General features: G+C 43.4%; 3 protein-coding genes across 3 annotated transcripts; 1 reads left to right on the top strand and 2 right to left on the bottom strand.

Annotated features, from left to right (window-relative positions):
• Positions 1–58: 58 nt before the first annotated feature.
• Positions 59–2,639, top strand: Tom70 (translocase of outer membrane 70). Its single transcript, XM_020953637.2, has 3 exons — positions 59–219; positions 428–1,464; positions 1,558–2,639. Exons 2-3 carry the CDS (start codon positions 468–470, stop codon positions 2,349–2,351), a joined length of 1,791 nt encoding a protein of 596 aa, XP_020809296.1. The 5' UTR covers positions 59–219; positions 428–467; the 3' UTR covers positions 2,352–2,639.
• LOC110184986 (dietary and metabolic glutamate transporter) lies at positions 1,670–4,674 on the bottom strand. Its single transcript, XM_020953638.2, has 3 exons — positions 4,365–4,674; positions 3,504–4,303; positions 1,670–3,452 (listed from the first exon to the last, which is right to left on the bottom strand). The coding sequence occupies exons 1-3, from the start codon at positions 4,405–4,407 to the stop codon at positions 2,637–2,639; spliced, it is 1,659 nt and encodes a 552-aa protein (XP_020809297.2). The 5' UTR covers positions 4,408–4,674; the 3' UTR covers positions 1,670–2,636.
• Positions 4,675–4,837: 163 nt separating this feature from the next.
• On the bottom strand, positions 4,838–11,705 carry dmGlut (Dietary and metabolic glutamate transporter). Its single transcript, XM_020953639.2, has 5 exons — positions 11,188–11,705; positions 6,831–7,009; positions 6,321–6,767; positions 5,632–6,255; positions 4,838–5,571 (listed from the first exon to the last, which is right to left on the bottom strand). The coding sequence occupies exons 1-5, from the start codon at positions 11,225–11,227 to the stop codon at positions 5,368–5,370; spliced, it is 1,494 nt and encodes a 497-aa protein (XP_020809298.1). The 5' UTR covers positions 11,228–11,705; the 3' UTR covers positions 4,838–5,367.
• Positions 11,706–13,080: the final 1,375 nt, after the last annotated feature.

Here is a 13,080-nt window from a genome sequence, read left to right on the forward strand (position 1 = left end):
GGAGTGGGACCGTACTGCAAATGCATTAAATTCCATTCACACGACGAATTGGAAAACTTGTCATTCCCAACGAAAAAATCGGGGCTACTTAGTCACACTGTTCCTTCGTGTGCTCGGAAGAGTTACAATAAATCCAAGTTTCTAAAGTTTTAACTGAAAATAGTTCAAAACCCGTTCTTTATTTGCTAAATTCACAGCAGTTTTAAGTTTAGACAAAGTGTGAGTAGCGTCCGTGCATGGGTTGTGTCACCGACCCCGCAGTTTTGAGGGTGTGAAAAATCAATGGGGTTGGGGGTTAGGCGAAAGAAGAAACGTGCCCCCCGCCCGGCATTTAGCGGGCTCAAAGGCGACGAGCGATAAGCCAGCCGGTGTATTACACAATTACCAACGATCCGACGCTGACAAAACCAATCTCTTCTCCTTGCAGTCCGTGCACGCATACACACAACTGAGAAGCTTCCGGCACGATGGCGATGTCCCTCAGTATTGGGTCGATGAAGCTGAACAAATGGCAGGTGGCTCTACTCCTCGGCGCTCCCCTGGCCATTGGGTTGGGCACATATGCGGTTAAGCGCTGGACCGCTGCGCCCGACGGAAGGGCCAAGGATGTGGACGTGGAAGAGAAAAAGCGCGCCAAGGGCAAAATCGAGCAGCAGGGCATCTCCCTCGACGGGACAGCTCCGGACAAGGAGCTGGAACGAAAGAAAAAGTCCGCCGAGCTCGGAGAGGAGCTGTCGCCGCTGAAGGAAGCCACCAACTACAAGAACGAGGGCAACATCTGTTACCGGAACGGCAAATATGACGAGGCCATCAACTTTTACGACAAGGCAATCGACAAATGTCCCAAGGAGCACCGTACCGACATGGCCATATTCTACCAGAACCGTGCCGCCTCCTATGAAATGCTCAAGAAGTGGTCCAAGGTGAAGGAGGACTGCACCGCTTCCCTAGAGTTTAATCCGCGCTATGCCAAGGCCTACTATCGTCGTGCCCGTGCCTACGAGGCCACTAAAGACATGATGGAGTGCCTGGACGATGTCACCGCCACCTGCATTCTCGAGATGTTCCAGAACAACCAGACCATCATGTTCGCGGACCGCGTCCTTAAGGAGACTGGCCGTGTGGATGCCGAGAAGGGAATGCTCACCAGGATACCCGTTGTGCCCTCGACCTCTTTCGTCAATACCTATATGCGCTCCTTTATTGCGGATCCGCTGCAGACCATGGAACTCCCGCCAGCCCAGGACACAGAACTGGCACCGGCTAAGGGATTCCTGAGAGCAAGACAAGCTTACCTAAAGGAGAAGTACGACGACATCATACCCGCCTGCACCGAGGAGATCGAGTCGTCGGAAGCGGAAGCACAGTACAAGGTCGAGGCGCTGCTCATGCGCGGTACCTTCCACCTTCTGTGCGGATCATACACAGAGAGCGAGCAGGACTTCAATGCCATCCTTCAAAATGGTAAGAATATCCATATCCGCAGATGTATTTGTTTAAAAACGCTCTGTAAATGTTTTGTCCACTGATTTCTAACTAATGATACCATTTTTACAGCCGATGCTGATCCCACATTGCGAGCCTACGCCTACCTTAAGCGAGCCGCTCTCTATATTCAGCTGGACCAGCGCGAGAAGGGTCTGGCCGACTTTGAAGAGGCGGAGAAGCTGAAGCCGGAAAACCCAGATGTGTATCATCAGCGTGCCCAAATTCTGCTGCTGCTGGAGCAGATCGAGCCCGCGTTGGTTGAATTCGACAAGGCTGTGCGCCTTGCGCCTAATCACCCCATTGCCTTCGTCCAGAAGTGCTACGCCGAGTACCGTTTGTCCCTGCTGGCCGGAGACCAAAGGCGTTTGGAAGGCGTGATGCGCAGCTTTGAACAGGCAATTGAGCGTTTCCCCAGCTGCGTCGAATGTTACAGCCTGATGGCCCAGGTGCTGTCTGACCAGCAGCAGTTCAATCAGGCACAGGAATACTACGAGAAGGCCATTCGACTGGCGCCAACAAATCCGACGTTGATCGTGCATCAGGCCATCATGGTGCTGCAGTGGCGCGGCGACGTCGAGACAGCCGTTAAACTGCTTAATAAGGCCATCGAGGTGGATCCAAAGTGTGAGCTGGCTTACGAGACCCTAGGAACTGTGGAGGTGCAGCGGGCGCAGCTTAAAAACGCCGTCGATCTCTTTGAGAAGGCCCTGCTGTACGCCAAGAGCCAGGCGGAGTTAATACATGTCTACTCTCTGCGGAATGCGGCGATGGCCCAGATTAATGTCACCAAGAAGCTCGGTATCGACATGAACACAGTTTCGGCTATGGCTCAGACAGGAATGATGCCGCAAGAAATCGTGTAGAGTGGAGCAGCGAGTAGGGAGCGGAGCATTTAGCCACAGACGCACCACCAGGAGCAAGCCTACTCCAACTAAGTTAATATCGACCATCATTTACCTGTTATTTATATATATATATAAAGCTTGTTTACGTTTATGCTGCTCTAGCTATAGCTATATATAGCATATAGAAATCGTCATGTATTATGGTACATAATTATGTAATCTAGAACCTGTTGCCTAAGGAACCCACTAAGACAAGAAATCACTAGCTTATGTTTAAGCGTAAGATTAATAACAAATAACAAGCTAGTTGTCCTCTATTTGCGGCTCGAATTCCGGTTGGTTAAATGCCTGCACATCGCCGGAGATGTAGCTGGCAGCAATTATCCAGAGCGCAGCTCTGACGCTACCCACCACGGCATAATCCGTTTCCAGCTGCTCTAGATACGGCGTAAGGAGGCTCGGCAGGGTGCCCAGTCCACCCGAAATGCCCGTCAAAGTGGCAGCATAGTTCGGGCTCATGTCCAGTGGCAGAGGTTTGACGCTTGCATAGTAAGCACCCTTGGCCAAAATGTGCCAGATCTGTGATCCCTGCACCTTCAACTGCACCATGTACATGGATCCGCATATAAGGACCAGCCAGGACATCAGACGGCGAGTCTGCGTGCGGGTGAGGATCTGCTGGGCAATCAGAAAATCACTCAGCTGACCTGTGGTCAGCGAAGCCAACCAATTCCCAACGTGCGGAGCTGTCACCGTGAGTATGGCGACGAATTCTTCCCACAGACCATTTGATCGTACCTTTTCCAACACCATTTGCAGCTCCTTGGGCAGATCCTGTTTGCTCCAATCATGCTGCATTGTGGCAGTAACGAGAGCCCACAGCGGTTTGCTGGTGAGCATGCTCTTCCATGGTATCGCCGGTGGGTTGATTATTATGGTGTCTTCGCGCTGTAATCCCTCTCTGGCAGGTTCCTCCTCCCCTGAATCTGTGGCCATTCTGACAACCCTTCCTCGACTGGTGATCATGAGCAGCGAACCGCTTGTGTTGCTCTTGATGTAGTCACGCTCCTCGCTCTGGATGAAGGGGCAGTGATCTGGCGTGCTATAGCACAAGAGGCTCTACAAAAGAGTGGAGAAAATAGATGCTGATATGTTACTTGATAAACTTACGAAACCCAGGAACCAGAGTATAGCACCACTGCCAACCAGATAGAAGCCCAGAGGCCAGTCCTGCTCGGCCATCACCAATCCGCTAACCAGTTGGACCATTGTGATGCCGATCTCGCCGCCACTGAGGACACAGCTGGCCAGCAATCCGCGCTCTTGCTCGGGCACCCACTGGGCCAAGAGGGCACAGACAGCCGGAAAGCAAGGACCTTCGCACAGACCCACCATAAGACGGATACCAATCAGGACATAGGGACCTCCGCTACGCACTGCAACCGGGGTGAGGAGAGTAAACACCGCCGACGTAAGGATGGATACACTAAGGACCCATTTGCCGCCGTATTGCTCCGCTAAAAGTCCGCCGGGAACATGGGTGATCATGTAGCCCGCATAGAAGGCCACGACTACCAAAGATTGTGTTTGTCGGGACCATAGTTCCGAGCAGCTAATCCGTTCACCGGAACCGAAGATAGGGGTTATTGTGGAACTCTCCCGTCTGCTCTTCCGTCGATCCCTTTGCCTCTTTCTGGACACCTTAGGTTGACCCTGATCCCTTCCTGCTTTTAACCTATTTATTAAAAGGTTCTTCGTCTCGTTCAGGTTTATGGCCATTTCCAGTCTCCAGTTGGGCAGACCCTTTGGATTAAGCAGTGCTTCGCCGGAACTGTGGCTACCCTTGACCCCGTCGCACTCGGAGACAATGCGGGTCAGCGAAAAGTCCAGACACAGTCGCATGGTGTAGGCATTGATAATGGCTAAAAGCGTGAAGCAACATAGCACTACGCGCTGCCTGACATCAAGATCTGTGTGGATAGTGGCGACATTGGCTTCTTATAGAGATACTTAAAGGATTCTTCTACTCACATATAAACACTTGGCTTAGCTTTTGTTCAACAGCGGGCAGCATTATAATAACTTGTTTTTAACACAAAACTGAGAATTAAAGGAGAGAGCCTACTGCTTATATAATTATATTTATCTGATTTGTCAGAAAATGTACTTATTATATACTTGTTAAAGATAAAGTAACTATTTAGAAGGTAGTACAATTATTTTTATCAAAGTAATTGACAAAGCCCAAAAGCGTGCTTCAGAAGTTTAAAAAATGTCGCATAAAAAAACGTAGAATTCAGAGAATTTGTTTTATGTAGAGGTTTTTTAAATAACCTTAAAATTAGAGCTCCAAAAATAGGCTTAAGCTTTCAGGGTTTTGAGTTTCTAATGGTTCCAGCATTTTGAAAACGTTTAGTAATTCGAAAACCCAACTCAGCGAGCTTGCTCTGGTTAAATTATTTATATAATTTATAAAAAAAAAAAAACAAAATAAGAAACCATAATTATGGATTACAATTTGCTTTATACACTTTATTTGACTAACGTCATAAAAACAAATAATTCCTTAAACGGGACAGTTAAAACACGTTTCACTTTACACATTGATCAACAATCTAAAATGTACAAATTATTTCATTACTGGATTCTTTACAATACGGCAATACAACGACGAGCTCTGTGCGAGTACACACCTAAGTCTTAAACGTGAAAAGCGATTTTTACATTTAAATACTAAATAATAATTAAGAGAGTACGTTGCGTGCGCCATGTGAAGGATGGGTCGATATGGATCGATCCTGGCTACAACAGCAATAGGTAAAAAGTACACGGCGCACGTTCGGGGGGGAGTGTAAGTAAATTCGCTTAAATTAAATCATTTGGCGCCTTCTGCCTTCATCTGCCGGGGCTCCATCGGCCAGATCGGGAATACTATAAAACTAGCAATCTGAACAACAGCCAGAGCTGCGCCCCCGCTGGCAGCATTTGAACTAGAGTACAGCAGTACATATGGCACATTCTTTGGCGATCCCCTCTAGGAGCTATGCTCCAGAGCAGCCCTTGCCTTTCCGGATTCCGGCTTGCGTTCCTGCGCCTCAAAGTCCACCGTTCGTGGCTGGATGGGAGCATTATTGAACGGTTGCACCTCACCGGATGCCCAGATGCAGTATACAACGGCCGTGACAAAGAGCACCCCGAAGGCCACCCAGAACACCAGTCGCCATTCCAGCAGCGAGGCCTGCAAAAGGATTTCCAAATTAGTTGATAACTTTTAGAGAAAGCACCCGGGTTAACTTACATTTGGTGTCATCACTCCCACCAGATATGGCGTAATCACACCCGTAATGGCTCCAATACCATTGGTGATGGCCATCAGGGTGCCAGCGTAGTTGGGACTCATGTCCAGGGGACTCAGCTTCATGCCTGCATAGTATGCACCCATCAGACCCATGCAGATGGTGAAGAGGACCACGACAAGGACACGATCACAACCGGCATAGGAGGCGCCCACCATGAAGATGGCCGGACCGAAGGCAGCCAATCCTGTCATCATCTTGCGCGTATTCGTTGTGTTCATAATGCCACGACGGATCATCCAATCGGCCACGAAACCACTGCCCACGGACACAATCCACATCATCACGTACGGCAGCGAGGAGTACAGACCGTTGGCCTTGATGGAGAACTGCAGGACATCGGCCATATACTTGGGCAGATCCGTCACCATAATGTAGAAGCCCCAATCGTGACCGATCTGGGCAGCAACCAGGGCGAACATGGGCAGATTGGTAAGAATGGCCTTCCATGGAGTCGGAGGCAAGTCCTCGTTGCGGCTAATGGTTCCAATCTCCTTTTGCAGATACTCGCGCTCGCTGGGCTTGATAAACGGATGCGAGACGGGATCGCTGTAGCACAGGAAGACCTACGGAAGGGCATAATGTTAGTTAATATTAGTTAAAGTCCCCAGATATCTCAGGAGCTACTTACAAAGATCACAAACCAGATGACACCAAGGCCGCCAAAGAAGTAGAATACAAATGGCCAGTCGTAGGCATCGAGGAACACTCCGGACAGCAGGTTACCCATAATGGTGCCCACCTGACCTCCGCCCAGCACCAAAGCACCGAGTTTACCGCGCTCATTTGCCGGTACCCAAGCCGCAAGGAGTACACTCAACGCCGGGAAGGTGGTACCCTCTCCGAGACCCATTAGAACACGAGTGACAATCAGCCAGTCAGAGCCACCAAGATCAATGGCCAGAGGGGTGAGCATGGTGAAAACGGCAGTGGACAGGATGCCAATACCCAATGTCCATTTGCCGCCAAATTTCTCGGCCAGCAGACCACCGGGAATGTGGGTGACAATGTAACCAATGTAGAACGAGGACAGAATCAAGCCCTGCAGCTCCTCAGACCATTCGTAGTCGCCGCCAGTCTGTAATTATGATAAGGTAATGAGTTTATGCCAATCTCAATAAATCCCCATTAAGGAACTCACGCTTGTGCCCTCGTCCAGATCGTCGGGTTCGCAGATAGCCTCAGAGTCATCATCCGTGGAGTTCTTCTTAACAACCAGCACCGTAATGGCCTGCGAGAGGCAGACACGCATCGTGTAGGCATTAAGGATGGCCAGGAAGCCCATTATGGCCAGGATCACTCGCTGCGGGAGTATAAAATCTGCAAATCGAAAAGAGATCCGTGAATAAATTAATTAATTAACTTGCTGGTGAAACAATTTTGTCAAACAATCGCTTGCGTCATCCGGAATGGATTTACGTCGTCAGAAAATTACTCATTTAATTCGGTTAGCGTGCGAATAAATAGTTGCTGGAGGAGGGTGGCTCTTCAAAGCCTGCCAATTGGATACAAATCAATTTGTGGTGATAAACTTCAAATTGCAGTTGATTGCCATATCACAATATATATCAATTAGAGGGAGCTACTAAAGAATTACCCTCAAAAAGCAAAAAAAAAGCGATGGGTAAAGTATTATTTATTTATTTACCTATTACTTAATTTTCTATTTGGAGTTGTACAAAAACGTTTGGTAAATTAAGTAATTAAATGTTTCAATTTAGCATTGAAACTACATTAACAAAGACCTCACTCAAGCCTTCTGCATTAATTTGTAAATTGTAGGTATAATTACTTAAATAACTTTAAGTAAACAACGTTAACTCGAGTGAATAATGTAAGGTTATAAACCCTTTTAATGCATTTTCATCTAATAAATTAAAATATTTTTGTTGACTATAAAATAAATATTTAAAATAGGCCGATGACGATATAGAATATTTAAAGGGATGATTGTCTTACAATTTAGTTCGAAACTTGTTTTCCTCTAATTTTAAATATAAATTAATGAGTTTATTTAATATATTCCAAACCAAAACTTTGAAATTGTGAAGCTATTACCAATCCACCAATAAATAAAAATACACTCTAGTAAAATAATCATAATATGCCAATCTAATTCTTAAACATCAATAAATAACTATTTCTATATTGATTAAATATTCTTTAAACAATCTTTTGATATATGATCCATTGCAATCGTCTGTATTAAATTTATTTGCTCTCATTCACGTTCTGTTATTAATAAATTGTATTATAGTTTATGGAGTTGCTCTTCGATGGCATTTAAAGAATTCTTGAAAAAATATGATCCCGCACTTGCACCTTGTATATGTATATACTTCCTGTCTCGTGAGGTTTTATGGCCCACTATTAGGTGTTTAGTGGTAACATATATAGCCAACCGATTATGGGGCCATATTAACGGCGCTATGTACTTGTTTCCCTATCAATCACCAGGCACCGCGGGCGTACTTTATATGATCGCCATATCGCAATCAAATTGTTAAGCGGAATTACGCCCAGATAAGGCTAAGAGTGTAGTAGATCTGCGATATAAAACGCTTCGAGTGCAGATCGCGCAATCTCGTAATCTCTCAAGTGTATCGCATAAGGGGGAATGCGGAGCAATGACCATAAACCAATGGCGGGTGGCAGTGCCAATTAGGGACTGTTTTTCGTATCAATATATATGGGGAAAAGATATAATTCCCCTAGACGAAGGCTAAATTGATCACATTAGATTAACATTGACCCATTTTATCCAAAAAACATCTAAAAAGAACCACAAGCAAGCCGCATTCCAAATGAGCAAACAGCGCGAGTTCCCAAAGTAAACACAATCAGAACCCAATTCATGACAATAATATTATTAGATCACCCGCAAAGCCATGTGTTGACATTTACCCACGACTCCACCTACGTCAGATTCCGACTCGGATTCAGATCCGTATAAACTAAGCGCCTAAGAAAAAAAATAACAAAAATAATAATAATAACAAAACAAACATCAGTTTTGTTTGACTTTTTAATGGATCGCAAAACTCCAGAAAAGTTTATAATCCACGCTTTCGAAACGCCAATCTACGTCACTCAGACTGACAAGTTTATTTTGCCTAAAAATTAACATTAATAAATATTATTCGGCAGCCAAATTAACAATGTGCCAATATTTGACAAGTTACTTAACGAAATTTATTCGCCACGAGTGTAGCCTAATATGATTACCATCATCAATCGAGTCGAGTGATAAGTTGATAAGGCCATATAAGCCCGACCGCGGTGGCTCTTCTATATGTAAATGGGTGCTAATCATAAAATGTATAAGAATGGCTATATTTCACTCGACCAATCACGCTTAGTGGCGTTAATATATGACCGCACTCAGGCCTTTGCCCATCACCCAAAACCCTCGATAAGCTATTTAAGATTTAATCAGAATTTTAGTTACTCAGTCCCCTTATCTCTAGAATAAGTAAGTGAAAAATGAAAGCAAAGTAATGGAGAGAAAGGGGAAGTTCACTTTTCACAGGGGATCTAATCAGAACCAGGAACACCTATTTTTTAGAATAAAGCATTAGCTATAAAAGTCATAATATAAACTCTATAACATTTAGTATATAGATTATTTTATGGGCCAGGGAAACTTTCCAATTAGTGAAAGGAAAACAATTGAACTTAATGACATTGTGGGATTCTCCCAAACTACAATCTAAACAATTTACATAGAACTTTAAATGTTTCAGTAGTTTTTTGAAATATCTGTTAATATATCAAGAACTTTTTAATTTGTAAGATAAGTAATACTGAGTCACAGGGACCTTGCTCTCTAGAAAGAAAAAAAAACGAAAGTTATTTTTGATTAAGGCGCAGTGCAAAAAAATACGATTAAAAATGCACCGATTAAAGGCAATAATTCACTCATATCCGTTGCAGTAATGAGAAAATGAAAACAATTTCTTCTCCAAGTCTGTCTATCTGTCTGGGCATGGGACATTTCTGGGTCTACTGTGTCTCTCTTTGTCCAAGTGGAGTTCAGTTCAGTGATCGGTGATAGCACGGCACGAATAAACACCATTTCTTTCTTGCCTTGCATTTCCGCGCTCTTGCGAAAATTATGTCAATGGGCCCAGTAATGTGCGATTGCTGCATACGGAATGAAGGAGAATTTACAGACTATCATCGGAATACCAGATAGGCCTATGCTCGGAGACCCTTTCCATATGATAATGAGGAGGGCGCAGCCAGGGGGCAATAGAACAAGGCGATTAGAGGAGGGTTCCGGTGATCGCAATAACTCAAAACTAATGCGTAATGCTGACTGACGGAGCCAATCGGTTGATTTATGGCCAACTGCTAAACTTTTTTAGCTCATTAAGCTGGCGATAAAAAACACAAAAATTCCAGTAATTAGAGAACCCTTTGACTAATAAAACTTGCAGTTAAGTTAACTATATATTCATAAATTTAATGAGCTAGGCAATATCTTCATTGGAAGAAAATAGCAATTAAGTTAAGTTTCCTGAAACAGATTTTACTCTATGATTTATGTGTCTGTTTTTTTGATATTTCATTTAAATAGGATTGTACAAATAATTTTAAAAAAAAAAAAACAGGAATAATCATTTCTTAAATTTCCCGAACTCTACATATACAATTCCAGCAAAAACAAATTGTGAAAATAACACTAAATCAAAACAATGTGCATAATTAACGTTTTTTGGGGCCAAAGTTGAGGGGATTTAAGATTAGAAATCTCGCAAACCTTACGAAGGGCGTTCCCCTTAGATAATAGCATTTCCTCTGTTTTGTTTTCATGTTTTTTTCGCGTCTTCTTGGTCTTCTATTTGATATATTTTAATAATTTTGTCAGACTTTATTTTGGGTAAAGCTCTTACAAAAGAAATGGTTGCCCAATAAACATGGAAGCAATGAAAGAGAACCACTGGACGGAAGAATTCTTTTTTTATTGCATTGACCTTGCCCAAAAAAAGAACCGAGCGAGATGGGGCGAGGAAATGGGCAGGGCCATAAACGATTGCCGCCCGAACGACCATAATATATAACTGTTAACGTTTTTAATGGTTCTGAGAATACCCTACTACCAACATTGACCGGCATAGGCGACTAGGAATCGATTCACATGCAAATCGTATGCAAAATATTTGACAATTATGTGGAAGCATGCCGGGAATATTAAGAGATCATCACACACAATCACAAAACGTTAAACCAAAAGCCCAAACAAACGTGAAATGCGAGACACGGCGACGAAACAATAATCGAATCGGAAGTGGCAAAGGCGTTTTGTCATTGTTTTCATTTATGCACATAACATACGTTATAAGCATTTAGGATTTTTATATAGCTGTCGGTCAATGTCGGTTAACCACTGAGACATTTTGCCCCCAAGAATTTTTACTGCTTTAGTTCAACGATCGCAGGGCATTCCAAATTCCGGAGGAGCTTCCTTATGAGATTAAATATTATTCAACACTTACACCTGGATAGGTTTATGCCCCATTGTGGCTGTTGTGTCATCTCGGGATTATTATTTGGTATATTTAGCAAACTGGCTAGTTCCTTCGCCACGGTTACGGGTTAAAGGACAACGGCGGATCCTTATCGCGCACTTAACGCTGCGTTTTAAACTTGATATTCGATTTCTATACCGATTTCGATGTCGATTTCTTTTGCTTTTGCTATTGCTATTGCTTTCTTCCTTGCACTTTGCGCACGCGCAATTTACGAAAACGGAGTTGGAGACGATGAGAGAGCACTTGGCGAGAGCGAAACAACAAGTGGCACCCACGCACTTTAATTTTTTGTGGTTCTATCTCTTTTTAGCAGCCGGTGTGGGAGTTATTCGAAAAGCGGCCGCAACAAAACTGTAAAGCAAATAACGTTGATCTGACGATCCGATCCCGATCGATGGTTTCGCTTATATCGTCGCTATAGCGCCTCTGTGTTCTGCTCCGATCCGCGCACGCCGTCTGCCAAATTACAAATGAGAAATTATTCCCGCCGACTTTAGTTTATATGAGAGCAGATAAGCGCCGCTCTGCTGACGATGTCTCTGCTGCTGCTGCTGGAGTTTTTTGTTTTTATTTTTTTATTATTATTTTTATTCGGTTGGTCAACGATCGTGTATCGCTATATTGACAAGGAGTTGACTCGTTACACTTGTTTGTACATACTGCCACACTTGTGCACTGGCAAAAAATGCGAAGACCGCTGTTAATCAATAAAAGAATGGCGCAAATAAAATAATAACAGTTTCTCAATCAATGTTTATTTTCAAAGTCAATAAACAACTATTTTTGTCAACATTATTGGTCGCAATCGTCTATCAATTGAGCCCTAAAAATTGTTGAATTTTATTTGCTTTCAATTATGATATTTGTATATAAATCAAGTTTGTTGCTAATGGAATAGAATTGTATCAGAATCTTATAAGAGCTATTTTAACGCTTTCTTGTTTATATATTTAATTATACCCCTGCAGGGTAATATAATTTCAGTCAGAAGTGTGCAACTCAGTGAAGGAGTCATTTTGGACCCTATAAATGATATATATTCTTGATCAGCATCAACAGCCGAGTCGATCTAGCCATGTCTGGCTAAAATTTAATTTAAAAAAATTTTTGAAAACTTTTTTATATAAGGGGTTACACCGTTAAAATTGTGAAAAATTAGTAAATTTAATTTAATTTTAAATTGAGTATGCCGATTTATTAAACTTTTTAAAACTAGCATAGGAAAGGAGTCCGAATTTAAATTGGTAATTTTTTGGCTTAGATATGAGTTTTTTAAATTTGAATATGACGAAAAAAATTGCATATAAAAATCTCGATAAATATCGATCCAAAGAATACGAGTATTTTAAGCTTTTGTTCTCAGTGCACGCACGGATGTGTGTTTGTGGCACCTCATAAAAACTCTCGCTATCTTGGCCGATCGGCCATCGGGCCTCCGCATGTGTGGAGCATTCATTCCAACAAATGCAACAACTAGTTCAACTTTCAGCTGCGCCGCCGCCAAGGAACTTTGTGTTTTATTTTATTTGCCCATTTCAAGCCCCGATTTCGATTTCAGTTGATATCAACGAACAATCGATTCTGCGCTGAATACTTAACGGTTTTCCGCAGTCGCAGTCGCCGCCGACGTCGCTGTCACAGTCTCAGTCGCACTTGCACGCGCTCACTATATGTTGGAGCTATAAACTATAAGCTATAAACTATGGAGCTATAGAGCGAAAAAAAATACCCAGCTATGTGCCAAATTGTGCACCCTGCTCCAATTTAGAACTAGAGGAACCGGAATGTCCCAATCTTGCAGGCACTCTACGATAAATAATTGGTGCAACAAGCAGTCACATAGAGTTCTATCACAAA

This window comes from Drosophila serrata, unplaced genomic scaffold (genome assembly GCF_035046125.1).
Source record: "Drosophila serrata isolate PLE 108 unplaced genomic scaffold, ASM3504612v1 contig_275, whole genome shotgun sequence".
Classification (NCBI taxonomy): domain Eukaryota; kingdom Metazoa; phylum Arthropoda; class Insecta; order Diptera; family Drosophilidae; genus Drosophila; species Drosophila serrata.

Coding starts and splice junctions, on each gene's coding strand:
- Tom70 (XM_020953637.2), top strand. CDS start 468: ATGGCGATGTCCCTCAGTATTGGGTCGATGAAGCTGAACAAATGGCAG. Junction 1,465..1,557: donor CAATGCCATCCTTCAAAATG/GTAAGAATATCC, acceptor CCATTTTTACAG/CCGATGCTGATCCCACATTG.
- LOC110184986 (XM_020953638.2), bottom strand. CDS start 4,407: ATGCTGCCCGCTGTTGAACAAAAGCTAAGCCAAGTGTTTATAT. Junction 4,304..4,364: donor GCTAAGCCAAGTGTTTATAT/GTGAGTAGAAGA, acceptor CTATCCACACAG/ATCTTGATGTCAGGCAGCGC. Junction 3,453..3,503: donor TACTCTGGTTCCTGGGTTTC/GTAAGTTTATCA, acceptor ACTCTTTTGTAG/AGCCTCTTGTGCTATAGCAC.
- dmGlut (XM_020953639.2), bottom strand. CDS start 11,227: ATGACACAACAGCCACAATGGGGCATAAACCTATCCAGGT. Junction 6,256..6,320: donor TCATCTGGTTTGTGATCTTT/GTAAGTAGCTCC, acceptor GCCCTTCCGTAG/GTCTTCCTGTGCTACAGCGA. Junction 5,572..5,631: donor TGGGAGTGATGACACCAAAT/GTAAGTTAACCC, acceptor ATCCTTTTGCAG/GCCTCGCTGCTGGAATGGCG.